The sequence below is a fragment of the Zophobas morio genome, unplaced genomic scaffold, assembly GCF_036711695.1.
Source record: "Zophobas morio isolate AGI-343-1 ecotype UQ-CSIRO unplaced genomic scaffold, CSIRO_AGI_Zmor_V1 ptg000017l, whole genome shotgun sequence".
Classification (NCBI taxonomy): domain Eukaryota; kingdom Metazoa; phylum Arthropoda; class Insecta; order Coleoptera; family Tenebrionidae; genus Zophobas; species Zophobas morio.
Genome location: NW_026972122.1, coordinates 8,161,233 through 8,181,917, shown reverse-complemented (window position 1 = coordinate 8,181,917; position 20,685 = coordinate 8,161,233). Strand labels below are relative to the sequence as shown.

The 20,685-nt window shown below is 33.9% G+C and overlaps 2 protein-coding genes and 1 non-coding gene across 4 annotated transcripts in view; all 3 read left to right on the top strand.

The window, feature by feature from the left end:
* The window catches only part of LOC135130670 (conserved oligomeric Golgi complex subunit 5), a 31,030-nt gene extending 22,387 nt beyond the window's left edge, over window positions 1–8,643 (top strand). Inside the window, exons 10-11 of the mRNA XM_064058097.1 lie at window positions 7,822–8,014; window positions 8,070–8,643. Of these exons, the coding sequence (XP_063914167.1) occupies window positions 7,822–8,014; window positions 8,070–8,577 (701 nt within the window). The 3' untranslated portion in view covers window positions 8,578–8,643. The remainder of the gene's footprint in view (window positions 1–7,821; window positions 8,015–8,069) is intronic.
* Window positions 8,644–9,095: 452 nt separating this feature from the next.
* LOC135130702 (Y-box factor homolog) lies at window positions 9,096–17,511 on the top strand. Of its 2 annotated transcripts, XM_064058141.1 has the most exons (5): window positions 9,096–9,273; window positions 9,887–9,984; window positions 13,666–14,298; window positions 16,381–16,413; window positions 16,623–17,511. In XM_064058141.1, the coding sequence occupies exons 1-5, from the start codon at window positions 9,198–9,200 to the stop codon at window positions 16,665–16,667; spliced, it is 885 nt and encodes a 294-aa protein (XP_063914211.1). In that variant the 5' UTR covers window positions 9,096–9,197; the 3' UTR covers window positions 16,668–17,511. The 2 variants fall into 2 exon arrangements, with proteins under 2 accessions (XP_063914211.1, XP_063914212.1); XM_064058142.1 differs by lacking the exon at window positions 16,381–16,413.
* LOC135130714 (small nucleolar RNA SNORA53) lies at window positions 10,179–10,312 on the top strand. Its single transcript, XR_010280840.1, has one exon. It is a non-coding gene; the product is annotated as a small nucleolar RNA SNORA53 (small nucleolar RNA).
* Window positions 17,512–20,685: the final 3,174 nt, after the last annotated feature.

The window sequence follows — 20,685 nt, the reverse complement described above, 5'->3', positions numbered from 1 at the left end:
TATATTAAATATATGTAAATATTAAAGTACCTCCTACTGTCGGGGAATTATCTGTAGATATGTGATTTATTCCTATCAAGGATGTGTTGTTTGTCTGAATTACAGGAACATCATGTAAAGCAAAAATTGGTCGCGCCAAGGTACTATTTACGAACGGGAGGGATTTTCCACATTTGTAGGCCAAACTTGAAATAAGAGAATTAACAATATTTCCGGTATAAGTAAACATTTTTATAATTTTCCTACTATCTGCACTGTCGGACATGCCCATTCATTACAAATAGAATATTTTTGGCGGAAAATTTTTCTTAAACTTAATAATGTATAAGAGTTTGGTTTTGTTATTTACTTTATCGTTTGCAACAAAACAATAGTAATAAAAATAAAAATATATTTACCAAGTAAATAACAATAAATTGTTAAAATTATTAGCCGCAATCGTTTGAAAATGAATAATAACGTGTCCTTGAAGCTATTAGCCACATAGCAAAATTTTTTACTTTCTTCAACGTAAATCATTAGTACGTTGTGTGCAAGTAATTCTAAGCATTCAGCGGTTTTTTATGTAAGTACTAAAATATTCATGTTAATTATTTTGGCGGCTAACTGCATGGCAGAAGGCAGTTTGTTTAAAAATTTGACTTTGCTTAAACTATTTGTTAGTATATCGTTTTGTAAGGATTTAAATAATTAATTTTAAATTTTTAATAGAAGCAGCTGCTATTTTTTATGCATATTAACTTTGACTTGCACTATTAATTTTACGTATATCATATGCTTGCGCATCGTAAACCTCATTTTTTTGTATAAGGTGTAAATATTTTTTGTTCACTACATATTTGTCATACTGTTTCGGAAAGATTTAATTTTAAATTTTAGGCTTGAACAACAGCTTGAACGTAATTTTAAATTCGGAAAAAAATTGTTACTCAAATGGAGTCGAAAGCGTGTACAAGGGATAATTTCAGTCCGCAATACCAGTCCCACTTCCGGTGACAAACAAAAGTTGTTAAATTTATTGTAGGTGGTTGTTTACATCTGGCTGGTAGAAATGGTAGAGTCCTATGAATGTAATTGTTTGAAATGCACGTAAAGTACCTTTTTTCGGCAAAACTCAGTTTTGGAACAGTTGCCAATGTTACTACCACTTTGTCAGTGTCTGCCTAAAACATAGTTTCGGTCGTCCACTTACAAATTATTTGCACTATATTTTTGTTGTTACACCTTATTTTATAATAATGGCTCGTGACAAATTTTATCTACGCAAAAAAAAAACAAAACGTGCAATTAGTACAAAAAATTGTACAAACAGTAAAAAAACACGTAAGTTTATTGAATCCATAATTTCTGAAATTGTAGAAAATGTTGAAAAAAATAAACAATCAACTAAAGATTCAATATCATAGACTCAATAAACTCGGGTTTTAGCGACAGGCACCGGCGGTCGAAAATGCAGCAGCATCTGTTTGTAATAAACCTGTCGCAGTGTCGCAATCCCATTGTAGCAAATCTAACACCCCATGTAGTAAATTACCAATCTTTATCCGACAAAAGTAAGACTAATTTATGATGCAAGACAACAAAATACTTAAATTTTGTCCTCAGTTCTACAGTGAAACTTCATGCTATAATAAAACGTGAAAAAAAAAATCAGTTTCAGTTGTGTTTTATGAAAATTTTCGTATTTTCAAAACTATTTTAATTTTGTACTTGTGGTGCTTTTTTGGAATAATAAAATATATCTGACGTATGTTACAACTAATTTTTTAAATAGAAAAAAAACTGGACTGGGAAATTATTATAGAATGAAAAAATATCGGAAAAACGGGAAAATTATTCGTCCTTTGACAGCTTCCGTTGCTTACGCTGCGTATTAAACGGTTAAAGTTACATAAAAATCATGTATGATGGAATTGTTCCCTTCTAAAAGTTCTAAAAAAAAGTCCGCGACAGCATACGTCAATCTTTTAAGGTCGACTCAGTATAACCTTTTTTATGGTAAAGAATTTTTTTCTAAAATAATCTAATATAAAATTCTGGTGTCACAGTGTTTGTAACCAATCTCCTCCGAAACGCCTTGACCGATTTTTATGAATTTTTTTGTGTATATTCGGTAGGTCTAGTAATAGTATATTATTAACTAAGGTTGTGAAGACAGACATTCTAGACCGAGCGCAAATTAGAACCTGAGACGCGCAGCGTCGAGGGCTCTAAAGCGCGAGGTCTAGAATTGGCTTCACAAACGTGGTTAATATACTATTTTTTCCACTAGTAGCCCATTTGAGGTTTGCGAATTTTCAAAATGTTTTTTCTGACGTGCATCAATAAAAATGTGTACTCACGTCATTTTAGTAAGCTTTGGAATTTTATTATTTTTTGACAATCCAGAAATGGTCCAGAACTTTTGTTTTAATTTCCTCCATATTTCCCGTTTTTAATAAATTTTTGTGTGAAAAATGTTGTAAAGTGAACCATCATGTACCCCTCCTCATTCCGTCGTACTTACGCGACCGCGACAAATTTGGCTGAAAAAGGTATGGACCTTTTATCGTTAAAGCGACACGGGGAATGGAAATCCTCCAGCATAGCAGAAGGATACAACGACGGGTCGATCTTCAATAAAAAAAAAAAAAAATCGCCGAAATCGTCCAAAGCTCATCTACGGCAAATCAAGTCAAACCAAATCGGAATCATGATTCAGTTTCAGTCCCGTAAACTTCATTTTCACTCCCATCAACTTCATCAACTTTGTTTCACCAATTTATACTCAATTTATAATCAATTCAGGGTTTGGAAATCATTCCAGGGCATAATTTAAAAGCAAATTTTCCAAAATGATCGTTTTCAGGTTATGTCTCAGTTTTTCTGACAGTTGTGGACAGTTGTCACATTAGGTGGCCAACTTCACGTTTACATTATTGACCAAGGTTCACAATTTTCCAAATTACAGACCTCTAGACAAGTCGACAATTAGCCATTGTAATGCTACTAGTGGAAAAACTATTTTTTAAACCCCTAAGTGATAAGGGTGACCCACCAAACTTTTTTTATTTTTTAGACATTTTTTATTTTTATTTTTTTAAGATTTGCCATCAAAAAATACATATAACCCTAAATTTTGACCCTTCTACCACCAACCCCCATTTTTTAATAACGATATGAGTATCTTTGCTTTCATCCACAGATGCGCAATAGGGTTGCAAGATGACCATTGAATATAATCATTGTCGTACGATAAATTTTTATGTATTTATTTTAATTTAATTTTTTATTTAACTGTGTACCAAAATATTCACTAGAAATGCCAAAACAACGTTTGGCGGGTCGGCTAGTTTCTAATATTGTATATATTTTAATTATATTTCTTCAGGTAATTATTGTATTTTATTTTTTTAATTCAATGTTTCAGGTAGAATGATTTTAATAAAACGTTAGCGCTAATTGCAATCTACTCATTCTTTACTCATTATACTCGTATTGTTAAATATTTTTATTTCGCTGTTCATTAGGGGTCCGACAGTGTTGTAGAACACAGGCCCGCAGTTTGATTGTTACGCCACTGGATGGATACGTTATTTTGTCACTTCTAAAAACCGAAATGGTATTGTAAAATCGGAAATGCGATATCAAAATTTTATTCCGATAAATCGCTGAGTAAAAACAGCTCCCCCTGGTGGACAAGGTCCACATTAAATTAAGTCTGCAACCAAACCAGAATCTAAGTAAACCTGTATTCTGCTACGGCATCATAGCGCGTTTAATGGCGATTTCTCGTTTCAACAGATTCTGTCTTTTCGAGAGTTATTTACCTCAGTCGTGAATTTTTTAGGATTATAAATGGTATCAAAAGAAAGCTGACACTTTTCCCCAGGGGACCTCCTATCTCAGAATGCAAATCACTTCAGCACTTCTTCAAAAAATGCATCAATGTACCGGTTAAATCTGGTGTAAAAATTGGTCAACTTTATAATTTTTTTTTGTAAAAACTGCGGACTAGATATGAATATAAATACGGAGGTCCCCTGGACTCAAGTTTGTTAATTCGAAATATAATTTTTTTAAAGCGATATATCCCGTATTTTTAAAATGCAACTCCGGAAACCACGACGATGTTTTCAATGTATTTAGTATAGGGCGAAACCGATCCAGACGCGAGCCTTAAAACGGTCAGTATACCTAATCGCATTATTCCATTGATACCTACCTACCGAAAACGTTGCCAGATGAGCCTAACACAAATTTGCCGATATTTCTCGTCAACCAGATATTATTTCATTTAGAAGTTTCTGGTAAATAAATGGGATTATTGTAATGAACATATAAAACAAATAAATTGTGATTATTATTTGTTGTTTTAACCCATTAGACGCTTATAGGCTTATAAGCATACTTTTCTTGAAAAATCGGTAATAAATTCAGTGAAACATCTTTGTGCCTTAATTCCTATTGGTAAACTGGGATTTTGAATAGAGGTCGCAGGAAAATTTTGTATGGTTTTATGGTTTATTTACATAATTTTCTTATTTACAATGAATGTTTTTGATATATAATACAAGTTCTTGATATTATTTATTTTAATTACATTTAATAAACCATAAAACCACAAAAATCTTTTTTTAACACAAATTATATTTCAATAAATTTTCAGTAGCGAATTATTATCGATACACTTAATTGTGTTTACATCATAAAATTTATTTATTTTACTTCATACTATGTCAAGTTTGACGTTTTACTGGATCGAACTATTCCGGTAAAATAAAAAAAACGGACAAGTCCGATAAAATTGAGCCAAAAACACGGAGGTAGAAGAGACACTCTTCTACCTCCGTGGCCAAAAAGGACAAGTCTTCCATTTCCGGAAGCGGCCACTGACCCTTTTGGGTCTCTTTTGCTTTACCTGTTATTGTAAATACAAATGTAAATTTAGTACTTCTGTAACCGTCCTGTATTAAACATCGAAATCGAACGCTGTCTATTATCTCGCACGCAAGAAAACAAAGGTCCTTGGAGCAATATCAAAGTACAATTCGGTATCACATTGTCGTATCAACCAGATTACAAAAAATACTGGTAGGACGAGCCGAGTTGCACAAACATTGGTCCTTCGAGACGGATTGCACAAAACATTCGTCCATCGAGTCGGATTATACAAAACAATAAGTCCTGTAAAGTGTTATAAGTACTATGTGTTTAAACATATGATGCTGATTTGCACGAATAAACAAATTAAAACATTTACCAAAGAGCGGTTGCTAACGATGTCAGAAATAGTGACTCGATTTGGATTTTTTCTCAAAATAATAATAATATTATCGAATAAAAAAGTATGTTGACAGTATGAAATAAAATACATAACAACATACGTCCGGTAACTCTTTTCGCAGTACTCGTTTCGAAATTAAAGACTCGGCTACCTACTCGTCCTGAAACATATTACTCGTACTGTAAAATTTGAGCTACCGGACCGGACCGTATTTAGAATAACTTTAATTACCATTTATGTTTTCATCAACACTAACAAATATTTAAAATAACAAGTAATAATTTGTTTGTATTGTTTATTCATTATAATAATTCCATTTATTTACCAGAAACTTTTAAACGAAATAAAATCTAATCGACTAGAAATAACGGCAAAGTTGTGCTAGGCTCATCTGGCAAAGTTGCAAATTATATAAATGGTTACTATGAGATTTTTACACATTGTTTTCGTCGCCCTCTGTCGAGTGGTAGCTTTATTAAATGTATTGTTGCTGCGATTTGGGTTATCTACGCGCGCGATTGGTGTCCAAGCTTTTCGCCGGCGTTTGACGGCCGACTGTTGGTGCGCCATCTCTTGTTCGCCGGCCGTTGGCCTGTTCGCTCCAAACAATAGCATGGGTCTATCTGTATGTATTTAATCAATGCCTGTGTACAATTTTAAACACCCTTCCTTCTTCTCCCTGGCACTCTCGAACAGTAAAGAACGAAATAAAATCTGAAAACCGTACCGGCGCTTTTAAATCACCAACAATACCCACAATCTCAATATCACAAATTTAAACACACGAAGCAAACGAGAAATCTGAATGAAAATACTTAAGTTATTACGATAGTGTGGTGATTTTACACTCTATTAACACATATTACACACACTCCAAATTTCTATGGCCAAAAAATCTGCTGCATATTATACTCTTTACCCGGTCTTCGTAAACTATATCGCCAGCTATTAAACCAAGTTGCGCGTTTCACGTGGACCCAGCTCTCCGCATGAACTCTCATTTCAACATCTGTTTGAGTAATAACATAACTGCAAACTTTAACTAGAAACCGTGTGTTGCGCTTTTGTCACGTGTTCTTGTACCCTTTTATTTCAATTAAGCTCAAATTCTATCTATTTCGAATTTATAACGATGATTGAATGAGTATTAAAATTACTTACTTGAATTAATTACGCCACACTCTATCAAGAATTGCAACCAACAAAGAATTTACATGATGTTAAATTAAGCCACACTTTATCAACAATTTTGAACAACAAAGAATTTATAGAGATTAAATTATCACATAAAAAAACATACTTATTCAATACGATCTAAATCACAATGAGATGGTCTCGGAAACGCTGCGCTCTAGTGCGGCCATAATAGTTCAAATTCAAGTCGCAAGAAAATAAACTTTTAAGAGAATAATTAGACCCGAAACAAGCTATTAGACCTGTAAGAAAATATTAAAGTCCTTCCGTTTTTCGAGTCCACGGAGATATTAATTTGACTGTAAATTTTCAAGGCTCTTTCTTTCAAAATAGATCATTGTCTAAGATCGTTTCAAATGCTATTAAGTATCTTGAGGAGAATTCACGAAGTGTGGATAATATACTAACTTATATAAAAAAGAGCGCGAAATTTTAATTTTAAACCGGGACACTACATTCGAGTCCTTTGACATTTAAAAGAATTTAACACTGTTTTTACTTCACTCAAGTTTTCCCTATTTTTTTCTCCTAAAATTCAAAAAACACCTTTTTACATCCACCAATTTTCCAAAATTCGCCTTGGGGAGTAAATGGATTCATTTTGGCGGGATTTGATGACATCATCAACTTTCTGATAGGGATGAATAAATAAATTTTAAGTGAGAGTGTCGTACTGTACAACATACTGAAATAAGTTTTTTTTTCTATAACTTTTGTGTATAAGGTTCAAAATATGAGTTTATTGTGAAGGCCTAGGTAAAGTAACAAAACATTGAGGTGACGTCATTAGTTTTTTTTAGCGGGAATAAATAGACTAATTGACGTTTACAAGTGTACGTACATTAATACACTTTAAATATAATTTATCTATCAAAATAAAATATATATAGATAAATAGATAAATGTTGATAGCGAATTACCAGTCGGTTTTGTAATTTCTGAATTAAAATTTAAAGTAAAAAAATATTTTATTCGGTATTATTTGATTTCTTTGATATCCATACCAGAATTTGATGACGTTATCGAAAAATAATATTCTGCGGTAATATTATTGTATTTTTCTAGCTTACCAGAATATGTATTTAATATATTTTCTTTATTATCTCAGAAATAGCTCGTCCAACTAGTTTTACAATGAAAAACAAAAAATAAAAAATCTATGTTGAAAAATTTTACAAATTTTATTTCACGTTCACAGACAAAATGTTTTAATTTTTTTATCTTTCCTACTTTTGGTTTCTTTTTTTTTGTAATGTATTTACTGGTATGTGGAAATATCAGTTGACCTTTACATACCACAAAATTTATTTTTGTTCCATTTCTAGTTTAATAATAATTTACTTACACATATTCAATTTCAGATTCAATCAATTCAACTATTGAAACAATCGTAGTTACCATTCACCTCGAAACAGACTGGGCTAAACTTCAAGTTCCACCAAACAAAAACACAATCCCTTGCAGCCCTTACATGCGAGAACTGACCCAATTCATCACACGAGTCTATCACACCTATCTTTCCAATTTTAACAACAAAGAAGTATTATCAGCCAAGTAAATACCTACGACATATTTTGATTATTCGTTTTAAATTACATTATTCCAACAGATGCAGTGATGTAGCCATCCGTTGTATTGAACTCTTGGTACGTCATTCGTCACTCTTGCGCCCACTATCCCAAGGTGGCCGAGTTCGTTTACATTCCGACTATCTGCACCTAGAACACTCGTTAAAAGTAATTTGTCCGCATTTGAGTGACTTGGGACGCCCTTATCGACTTTTGAGGTCAATGGCGTCTCTAATAACTCTAACACCGGAAGAAATAGTCGCCAGTCAAGCTTCCGAAAGCTCGGTACCTCACAGTACAGTTTTATTGATGCTGTTTTCGTACGCTGGGAGTGAACTGGCAAGTCCCCACCAAAACACGGCATGGTCCCTCCCGAAATTGTCAGTCTGGTTGGATGAACACCCTTCAGAAGCCGACAGACTAGATTTAATAGCAGGGGCCCTACAAAAGTACGAAAATTTAGTCAGGCAGAAGAATTCCGTTAATTACGATCCTGTGTATCCTGTGATGAGCAAGTTTTTGGAAAGTGCAGTGAAGAGTCTTAAATAAGGTCATTTTTAGATGGAGTATTTCCACTAAGGTTAAGTGCAGTTATTAAAGATAATAAATTAGTAATGTCATTTGTTTAATTTGCCCAAGGTCCGCATTACTTTCAAAACTCATTTTACATTGTTTGAATGAGAGTCTGATGATAATATTTGGTCAAAAATACCTGGTTTTATATTGGTACGAGTATAATAAATTATGTTATTATTTACGCAAATTGTTTTAAGTTGAAATTCGTCATTTAAATTTAATAAAGCATTGTGTCCTTGCTGGGGTATCCCGGTTGACGTTACGCCACTGGTGACGTAAGTTACAGCCCTCTAGTGGCGCTATTAATAATAAGAAACAATAGTTTAATAATGAGCCAATAGAAATCGCTCTCGCACATGCGCGCTGATTGGTCGCGTTTTTGCTAATCACAGACACACGCTATTGCCGCCTACAATGGACGCGACGAAGTTCTCCTCGCCGCGGCTGTCGTAACTTTCTCCACCAAGTTTATTTAATATTGAAAAAAATTGAACATCGGCAAGATCTTCAACAACTGTGAAAGGCAGGAAGGAGGAAGGAAGAACATCGTGGAAAGAGGAGTTTAACATCAGCCAACCGGCCCCTTTACCATCATGGCTGAAGCTGAACAACAACAGCAACAACCAGCAGCGGAACCGCCGAAAGCCAATAAACAGAAAGAAGTGATCGGTGAGTAAATGCATGTTTGTCGAAATTTGTGTGGGCCCGGCGTCCATCTTCGTTTGATGGAGCACATGGCCCCAGATTTCCAGAACTACGTGACAAAGGGCCGCTTTTGACCCATTCGTGTCGGTTTTCCCATTTTCGGCGTCAGTTCGCGAGTTTTGATTGGCATTCGTCGAAATCACGGCCCTTTTGATGCTGGTCGAGTTCGCGCGTTGCAGCCGCCATTGTGAGAGGACGCGATAAAATCGTAAAATCGTCCGACTAGAACGAAGATTCATTAAAAAGGTCGCATCTTTGGTATTTACGTGAATCATTATCAAACTCATTCGCAATTTCATTTCACTATTTTATTTATAAGTGTAGCCGTCACGTGGGAATGACCCGGCTTCGGATTGTTTTTGTCTATTTTCGGCGTCACGCTTATTTTTAGCCAATACTTCTAATTTCCGGTTTGGGATGAGGTGAAAAACCTGAAATTAACATTTTGGCTTGTGTTGGCCGCAAAAAATCCCGCACAAAAGCGAAAAAATGCGCTTTAGAAAAAGTGGGGAAAAAACGCCAACCTTGAAAAACAAAAACCCTAAAAATTCAAAACTAATTTAATTTTTTTTTGCAGCCAGCAAAGTAACTGGAACTGTGAAATGGTTCAACGTTAAGAGCGGTTACGGGTTTATCAACCGAAACGACACCAAGGAAGATGTTTTTGTACACCAAGTAAGTCACATTTTGTGTTTGTTTAAAAAACTGCGATTATAATTGTTACGCTTTCTTATCGGCAAATATTTTTACCACTTTTGCAATCAGTTGTCAAGGCTCGTGCATTTTATTCAAATGTAAAGGTCAAGTCAATATTTGTATGCATAATGTTGATAACATTGTGTGGTGTATAATTTAAATTAGCTGATTGTTGCACGCTCCATAGATCCATCTCTGGTTTTCTAAAGAGATGCTTGAGTCATTGGTGTGCTATAGAACGATAACTCCAGTGTTCAAAACGTGTTGCTAACCATTTGTTTGCGGCTATTTGAACATTGGGGAACACTTGAAAAATTGTTTTTGTAGTAGCGTTTCGCCACTATCATTATAGTGATAGTAATTCATGTTTGCCACAGTTATCTCTAGATAGCGTAATTCAACTTTCGCTTTTGTAAACAGAATCATTGATACGGGATTTAAACTAAAAATTAAGAAAACAGTTTACTAACTTGGTACCCACTTGTAATGGGAGATATGTGAGTTATGTGTTGTTTTAAAACTGATATGAGTTTATAGGCGATTGTTACATTTTAATGTTTCGAATGTTTTTTTTTTGTATGTGGAAAGATTATGTACTTATCAACGAATTTATGGCCAGTCGTTTTAAAATTTATGTGTGGATTAATTTTATTGAGGGAACATAAAGATTGCTGTGAATTAGAGGAAATGACAGCATAAATCGTCAACATTGTTTGTTTACATAGGTTGTCTTACTTGAATTGTGGTAATCACCATGAAAATAGAAAGAGGAGAAAATTGGGATGTGCTGATTTGCTTGAATACAATATTAATAGTGTTTTTGGATGTTGTTTGTGAGCGAAAATGTAGAAGCATTATTTTTAAATCAGGAACAAGCCAAAGTGTGTGTAGTTTTGTATTCATTAAAATTATTACTATTACGTGACGAAGGTTTTTTGCCAAATATTGTTGAAGGAATAACCTGAACTGGCACCGGTTCTGATCATTTGTTTTTCTTTCAGTAATTTTTTTTAATGTTGTGATACATTTAAATATTTAAAAAATTGGTCCTCTTTTGTTGCGACTGGTTCTCGTCAATCAATAACAATTTTACTTCCAGTTTAAACTTCGTAGTAACACTTCATTTAAATAATGTTTGGAATGTTTTAACAGATGGGTCACCATTTATTTTATAAATAGATATGAACCGGCGCATTAGACTTCATAATATTTTACTTTTTAGGTACACTGTACTTTTAAACAATTTAGGTAATGAAGGTAATTTTCAAAATAGTGTGTTTTTAAAATAGTGTTATCTTTAGTTATTACACTAGTATTTGTATTCGCGTTTTTTGTATTGTCTATTAAAACTGTTGCTGTAAACAAATAACTAATCTTATCTAAAAATATCCTTGGGAATTTCTGATTAGAAAATGTTTCAAATGCCTTCCTGTAACATGTAATAATTACAGAAAAAAATGTTTATTGTTTATTATTATTTGTTGTTTAGTATTATTGAGGACATAGAGACTAATTATGTGTCGTTTTTAACACAAGTGTCAGAATTTGTGTTCGAAATTTCTCACGAATTAAGTAAACATTTTCTTTGTCAAGAATGAGAGAATGACGACAAACCTAATAAAAAATATCTTTTAATTCTGTAAAAGAAAGTATTAGCAAATGTTACCTCGAAACAGCATAAATAGTTGAAAACATGTTTCGAACTTTTCGTTGTCTTGGTGTTACAACACAGATGATAATGCTAATGCTAATTTTTATTAGAACTTTTATGGTGAAGACATAAAACTCCATATCCTGTTTACAAGTAAAAATTCACCTTGTCCTTCTTAAAATAATAATTCATTTCGCAATTAATTTATTGCTGCATTTATATTGAAATTTATTTAAACACGAAAACACTGATCACTTCTAGTTGAATTAATGGTAGAAATTGTCTTTAAAAAATATTTTCCACTCTTCGACCGATAAAACTTTAAAAAAAGAAGCGTTATCATGAGGATTATCAAAGACCACCTTTTTGTCGTTTTTGTGTCAAGTTTAATGTTTCTTTTACTCTGAAATTCCAAGTCAAAGATTTGTTGTAAGTGTTCTTAATTGTTGGAATTCGGTAATTTATAACAATAAAAAATTCATCACATGAAATATCTTTAATTGAGTCGAATTTTTTATTTTCATTTGCTATTGAAGCGTCTGTTTTATGTGGTACTTCGGAAAAAATATTTGTAAATTTGTTACATTATGACGATTCCTTGTATTGCAAATAAATTATAATTATACATCAATGAAATAATTTTTCCACTTCTAATAATGATGAATATCATGTAGATGGTAAAACGCTCAGCAAACTTTATTTATAACAGTGGGACGTCAAAATTGTACATATGTATAAAATAACATACTTTTACACATGTAGTTTATGAATCCGTTTTGAGTTTTTAAAATTGTATAACATTCTGCAACTTAATTTTGGATCTGCAAAACTGAATGCTTTGAAATTTTGCAGACGCTTTAAAATTAACGTAAGCATGGTTGGTAAATTTTTAATCAAAATATATTTGATCATAATTTGTCGCTTTTAAGCAATTATAGAGATTTTTCAGTTAAATTAGTTTCTATATTTTTATCAAAACCGTAAAATATGAAAGGAGATTCTCAAAATTACTATGCCACTATTGTCATCTCAATAAAATTTTATTAGATTTAGACTAACCTACCTGACAAGAACCTCATCAATTTTATAGATGACGTGCCCCTTTAAAATTTAATTAAATCTCAGTATTTTGTCACTGTACAGCGCGACTCACTTAAATTCATAAAATAAATTTAATACTTACTTGTTCGGGGTATGACGACCGACAAGCTTATCTTAAAAGTCTAATTTGTGGTTTTACGATTTAGGGGTTTGAATATTTAAAAGTTGTAGTATTTTATGAGTCTACAGAAATGATGAAATGATCTCATTTCTCAATAGTTAACAAACGGATGGATTTATTAAAAAAAAGTAACTGGTAGTAGTTTCATTGTTACGAGAATTGCACGTCCTTTAAAACAATAAAATTTAAATGACAGTGTGTTGCTATCAGATGTTTTTAGATTCAGTTTTATCGTTCATTGGTAGCGAACAATAAGTTATTTAAAAAATAATTTGAATTTAGAATTTCCAAAAAGTTAATTTGTTTGAAATCTGTCCATATTTTCACCAGAAATTTTTGCTGGAACACTTCAGAGCAAGAAATAGGACATTGTAATGCGGAGTTTACTTAGTAATGTACATGGGAAACCTTAAATATGCCATGGGGTGAGGGTGAAAATTGTTTTGATTTAGTATTTTAAAATTTGGAAATAGTCTTTGGGGTCAGTTATACAACGTGATTATAAATGATTATATCAAGGGCGGCTTTGAAATAAAAAAATGTGTGCCGCTCCTTACAACTGTTGAGTTTTTTGCAATGGACGTGCTAGTTAACCCTAGTCATTCAATTATAATTGGCCACATAATTAGATTAAAACAAAATTATTCAATTTTATAAATTGAAACTGACACCTCATTGACACAAGTGACATTTGTACATCGTTTGATTCATTGTGGCAACAAAGCGGCACAAAATAACGAGATGATTGATGACACCTGTAGTGATGCATTTTGTGTTTTTTTTTTAGTCGGCCATTATCAAGAACAACCCTAAGAAAGCCGTCCGTTCGGTCGGCGACGGCGAGATTGTCGAATTCAGCGTCGTCGTCGGCGAGAAGGGCAACGAGGCAGCGAACGTGACCGGCCCGAACGGGGAGCCGGTCCGAGGTTCGCCGTACGCGGCCGATCGCCGCAGAGGCTACCGCCAGTGGTACTACACTAGGGGACGCGGCGGTCCAAGGCCGCGCCGCGGACCGCCACGCGAGAGCCAGAGCGAGGGCGAGGGCAAGGACGGCACGGCGTCGGGCGGCGAAGGAGGCGGCAGCAACGGACCGCCGCGCCGGTATAGGCCGAGGCGCGGGCGCGGAGGCTACGTTGGCGGCTACTATAGAGGACCGTACCGCGGCCCCCCGCCAGGTAGCGATCAGGACCAGAACGGAGATGCGCCGAGAGGGCGCGGGCCCCCGAGGAGATTCTTCCGCAGGAACTTCCGTGGCGGAAGAGGCGGCGGAAGGCGACCACAGTCTCAGGACAGCCAGGGCCAGGCTGGAGAACAGGTTGGTCAGGATGGACCCCGTGGACAACAACGTCCCCGCTACCGTAGACGCGGACCACCACGTCCACGTGGCGGAAACTCCCAGTCCGAGTCCGGAAACAACAAGGTACTTTTTTTTAGTTTGTTGCTACGGTTTGGATCGAGGTTGCGTTGTTGTCCGGTTGGGTGGAGAGTGTAGGTGTTAGGGTCGTGATAAATTGCTGGATGCAGCCTACGCTTTCCATGTATATGACCGATTATTTGATTTTTTTACTTTATGCTTCCGTTCGGGAAATCACGATTTTGTAGTTTATTTTTAATGGAACGAATGAATTATGCAACCAAACATACATAAAGTGAACGTAATTTTTATTATTAACGTCAAGTAATGAGGAGGAAGTTAGGGGAAAACCCGTTATATTAAAAAAATAACAAAGTTGTTTTCTGTTAGGATGTGCTAGAGAAAGATAACAAATTATTATTTTTTGCAATATTATTCATAGAATCTAGCTGTAAATTTGGTTTCCTGGCTTCCGTGCTTGTATTCGTTAATAATAACTGACTACCTTGAATGTCTTTTGAAAGCAATGTTTATTTATTTAGCACTAAAAACGATGTACTCAATTTTGAATTAGACTTTTCACAAAAATATACATCCTCTAAATATTTAGAGATTAATAAGTTATCAACTAGGATTAGTTTAATCTTGTCATGTTCAAATATTTTTTATTTGTAATTATATGTGTATATCTAAAATATGTCTTATCAGTTTAATGCGATAAAGAACATTATCCATAACAACAAAAAATGTTTCCTTATTTACACGTAAATATATACTTTGAACATAACCAATAATGTAAGAACTTTTTTAACGACGGATGTTTATGGTTGAATTGTATATTGTTCATTCCATTAAAAAATTAACTATGCGGTAAACAGTATATCTGGTCATGTGTAGAGTTGTTAATGCACGGACTACAGAATTTTTAGGATTGAGACGTTCCGTGCTCTACCTAGAACCCGTTTTAATACAAACATCGTAAATTAGCTTTACATTATAATCTTTCAATATTTTCGACTCGTGGTATCTGTGATTATAAATATGGAGTTTCGAGAACTTTATGTTACACAAAGAACGCTATTTTTGTATTCGTTAAAAAAAAGTAGTGAAATATAAAATATAAATTTACTAAAATACAATATGAACGACACCTACATACAGCGTTTATAATTGCGCAGTTAAAGAATCGTTTCGCTTACACAATCCCAATGAAGCGGCAAAATTTCGTCGCATTCCAAAGCCCACTTGATTAGGTACATTTTGTATGAAATCTACTAATTTTTTCTATTTTTTTGCAAGTGCGTTAATCTAGATTTTTGCTTCGCGTGCTAGTACCAGGAAAGCCACGTGTTTGAGGCAATTGAATTTAGTTTTTGCATGCGATCAAAGTATACCAAGAATTCGTAAGCAAGTTGGAAAAAACTTTACGCGCACACGAGGCTTCAAGGTCGGTCGTATAAACAAAGAAAAATTTCAGAATTGAAAAAATCACATTTCGATTTGCTGCAGATTTTTGTTTCGTCGCACAAATTGATAAAATTATCGAGTTATTCTTTTTTTTTTTTTAAGTAAGTGATAAAGTCATATCTTGAGATGAAGCCACGATTATAATCAGTCTGCATAAACAAGAATTTATAAATAAGAAAGATTTATATCAAGCTGTTTTGAAATTTGAGTTCTGTCCTAAATGTCAAACATAACCTAACATTTTAAAGTTATGTGTTTGTTACTTGATGTTTTTGCATTTTTTTCAAAAACAAATGTGTGCGTTTTATGAATTTTGTGCATTACTTTATCATAACCCTGTATATTCATGTAGAGATTTTTGAAATTCTTTGATACTTTAATATTTGCAGTAAAATTTTGTATTTAATTATTATTTTCATGTAGTAGAAATGTAATTTTCAAATTTAAATGGTATAATAATCCAAATTATCTAAGGCATTTGTCATATAGTTGTAGCTGAGTAGTGTTCAAAGAAGCCGACATAGCCCTAGGGGTTATTTTGATTATGCTGCTAACACAACGTAGTGAATAATAGTTATAGCGATAGTAATGTAGCAGTGACGTAGTAACTAGTTTCTTGTTCCAAGTTAATTTGTAAATTAGTTTCCTCACATCCTTCAATCTGTCTTTCTTTTATTTCAGCCAACAGAAGCAGCTGGACCGGTAAAGACTGAAGTAAGTATAGTACAACTGGTTGATGTCCTGTTTGTTTTTTCTTGTGTTGCTTTTTCAAATTTTAACACAGTTGGAGTTGGGCGTTGGGTGCTGTCTATTTAATAGAAATTTAGTTATGCTTAATTCGTATTTGCATGTTGCATGATTGTACGTTTTCGTGTATTTGCAGTATCCGATTCTAATTCGTGTTTCTTTTCTTTTTGTTTCAGGAGAGTCAGCCAGTGCAGAACACCACCACCGAAAGCACGGCTTAGCGTTGTCGCGCTCAAGTCCACCATTCTTACTATAACCATACTATGTTAACAACTTATTAGCGCGTGAGTTTTTAAGCAGACAAAGGCATTTCATTACGGTTTAATTTGTGTGTACATCAAGTTTTAATTCCTTCAGAACTGCGTCTTTCCGAGTTTGGCGCCGAAGCTTTCCAGACGGTTGGAACGTCTACATTTTTGATACTTTTTATATATTTCTCAATTGATGTTTATATAAAAAAACTTGAAAAAAATCAATAATTTGTGAAGTGTTTACATAAACAACCCGATTGAAAGCGGCGACAAACTGTAATTATTGTTTATTGAGTCATTCGATACGTTTTTGAAATGTCTTAAGACCTTATGTCTTGCTGCGAAATAATTTTTTCCCTCATAACAAATAACAAAAAAATGCCACACAAAAAAAATACAACGTTCGCTCCTACAAACAGCAACTATGGGTGAACGTTGTACCAAAAAAATATGATTGCAACTTGTCTTTTCCCCGGTTGCAAACAAGGGAAAAGGAATTTATAAGTGAAAAAATTACAAAAAAATTCGAAAAAGACAAAAAGGGACGGTTTATTTCTCAAGTACTTTTTTCGTAGGGTTTTTTTTATATATTTATATATGGATGAATTGTAAAGTTTTTATTTATTTTGGTAAATTCGTCGGTATTTTTGGGTGCTAGTCATGTAAGTAATTTGCTGTGAAATACTTTGAAGAACTTCAGGCTTTACAACATTTCTAATGTAATGAATTGCAGCTTATGTTGTTTATAAGATCTTTTTGTACATATTGATTTAACGAGCAGTTGTAAAATGGGAAATAAATGCTGTTCTTGAAATTGCATTTTTATTCAGCTTCTTCCCTCGTGAACCTTGGCATTTGTTCATTTTTAAGCGCTAAGGCCGCAAAATTGTGCGAACACAATATAGGTCATGGTAATCGTAAATTGAGGTAATTATCGAACTTCGTTCAAACATTTAAATCGGCAAAGGGAACTTTGTTCAATCCTCGATTTTTCTTATTTTTAGCACTCTGGAAAGAAACCAGTTTTGAGATTTCCTCTTTGTAGCTATTGGCCAACAGAGAGCAACACTGACATCGTTCGGGTAAAGTTAAGAGGAATTCAAGCGGCTATATTTGACAAATGAGATTTATAAGAAAAAGATAAATGAGTGTGAAAAAATAATTCTATGTAATTAGTTTTCTCAAAACTTGATCATCCTGTTTACAAAAAATTAACGTTGTTCTGATGACCGACAACACATGGATATTTTCTTTGATTTGAAAAAATGCTCGTTGTTGTCCCATACTCGGTCAGATAATTTCCTCCTCATCTGGAGCACATTTCACTTTCACAAGAATCTTTGTTCTTATCGAAACTTTTGAACTCTGACAGTTAGTTTGAAGTTGGTAATTTGATATGTGTTGTTGTAATCTCAGTCCTCCAATTCTGACAATACAATGTAACAGGTGGTTTGTTAGTTTTAAATTTCGGGACAACTCTTAATTCATAAAATAAAATCCCGTGAAAGAACAGTCAAACACGCCATATGAACATCAATTTGAGAATTCGAATGTATGATCGTTGGCAAATTTTGAACGTAAGAGGTTTAACATAGCCAGCCTGGATCCCCACATTTTCAAATATTGAAATCTGAATCACAGTCTGAATTGCAACAAAATTTTTCTTGTTTGTGAGATAGGCAACCCATTTTACACTAAACTTCTAAAATGAACCACTTTTCCTGAAACATGGAATGTACAGAAAAAACTGCAACTTCGCTTGCGAAACGTATGATAAAAACTATGTCAACAAAATAAATGTTCTATTTGTGGCAACGAGAAGACAATTTTTTGGTGTTGCGGTTATGCGTAAAGTGTTGTATTACGCTGAACTCTAAAATGGAAAATCTTGCACAATCCTAAATCTGACAGACGAGAATATGTCTTTCATACTAGCGTAAATTCATTTTGTTGTAAACCCCTTATTTATTCGAGTTTATCGTTATCAACATGCAAAACAATAAATTGGTTGTTAGTAACACAAACTCAAAGTTTATTGATAACGTCGGTAATTATTTACCGGTGAGAGTTAAATACTGCAATGGAGCTTACTCAATTGTGTTTATAAACGGAATCAGCACCAGTAGTGTTAGATGATCTGGCAACCCAAACATCCCGCCAAAATGTGATATGTGCACAAAATTACAAAACCCGCGAAATTTTAAAATTAAACCTTGAGCCGTGATCGTCTGTTAAATGGAACCCTTCGTTGTCTGGACCCCGTTTATTCCTTTTTCCTAGGGAAGAAAAAGCTGTGCTAATTCACGGTGAAAGCCGGTATTACAGAAGATAAACATTCACATGAATTCAAAGGATTCACACATTAGATAAACAAAGTACATTTTAAATAAGGTGGAAACCTAAATAACGTGGTTCTAGAGCGGCGTAATTCGGGAATAAATGTTCAAATTCATGTCGTAAGGAGGTAATTAGACTAATATAAGATAAAATGAAATAAACATAAAATCTCCTCCCATTTCTAGTCCACGATGATATTAATTTAACTCAAAGGTCTTCCTCTCAGAATTGATCAATGTTTAAGATTAGTTTAACTACCATAAATTAGGTATTTTAAATCTCGAGTGAGAAGTTATACAGTGTGAATTATAATAACTTGGGTAAAATTCATCCAGAACTTTAGATATCGCAAAGATATAATTTCGAAGTCTTCTTTTTATTATTATTTTTTTTTTTGTATAGAAATACTACTGTTGTGATAACCCAATCACAAAATTGAGATGTGAAAAAAAATTGAAAGCCCGCGAAAAATTTAAAAATTCAAAATTTGGCGTTGGCTGTGATCGTCTGACAAAATGGAACCCTACGTTGTGTTTTTGAAAAATGGCGGGATGCATTCAGATGCAAGTGGTGGACCCCAAGGTTATTTATTCTTCCACTAACAAAAAAAAAAAGAAATAAGTGTTATACTGTAACATTTAAGTATTAACATCCAGAAACTTCACTCATAACTTTGTAAACAATGGGTCCTAGTTAGTGTTTGTCTGAACAAGTTCCTGATTGTTAAATTGTGTTAGAACTAGTTAACGATTAAACTCCTAACATGAAGTCTGCATTTACAAACAATGAATTAAATTTACACGTGTCGGCGTCGGTCAAAAATTCACATTTAATTAAGAATTAGCTGCGCGTCTTGGGGAAAACTGGACGCCGTCGTTACGATTAATTTTCGTTAAACAAACGCTTCCTCCCTTTTATTAACTACCAAACCAATTAATTTAACCTAGCTAACTTACAACGTCTTTTCACCATGCTCCCACACACACCACCAAATCAACAATAATGACGCTTTAACTAGAATCTCCTAGTGAGCTACCAACTACCCAATAAGCGCTAACGTGCACATAGTTGCCTATGTTTAACGATTTTTTTGATTAAATTTTTTTTCAAATTCAAATTATTCAAATGTGATTTCGCGCCGCTGTTAATTAATTCCAGCGCGAGAATTTGATTCAGATTCGGTCACCACACTGTACACAACGAAATTGAGAGAGTGATTATAAATTACCTATCGTATATCAAGTTGTGGAAAATCTGTCACTACACTAATTTTAATCATGGTACAAGTAATAAGAGTTTGGCAGTTGGTGGAATTGATTTATTGGTTCCCTACCTATCAAGCAGGAAATACTCATCAAGTTGGCTTTGAAATTTTGTGAATTTTGTCGGCTCGTTGTATTGCTTGATTACTACTCGTTCCCTGTTGCCTTAATTAGGTATAACACGGGTATAACCTAATTTTATAAGTTTTTCAGTGTATTTATTGCTTGATAGGTAGGTAGATAGAAAGATCAAAGATCAAGTACAACTTTTGCAAAAACAGGACAGTCCTTTGAAATAAAGGACGGTTGGCAACCCTACTCCAGACCCGAAAGTTAACAACTTTTTTAATAGTAGTTATATATTATAAAGGAAAATTTGGATTTTTTGT

Coding starts and splice junctions, on each gene's coding strand:
- LOC135130702 (XM_064058141.1), top strand. CDS start 9,198: ATGGCTGAAGCTGAACAACAACAGCAACAACCAGCAGCGGAACCGCCG. Junction 9,274..9,886: donor TAAACAGAAAGAAGTGATCG/GTGAGTAAATGC, acceptor TTTTTTTTGCAG/CCAGCAAAGTAACTGGAACT. Junction 14,299..16,380: donor CCGAGTCCGGAAACAACAAG/GTACTTTTTTTT, acceptor CTTTTATTTCAG/CCAACAGAAGCAGCTGGACC.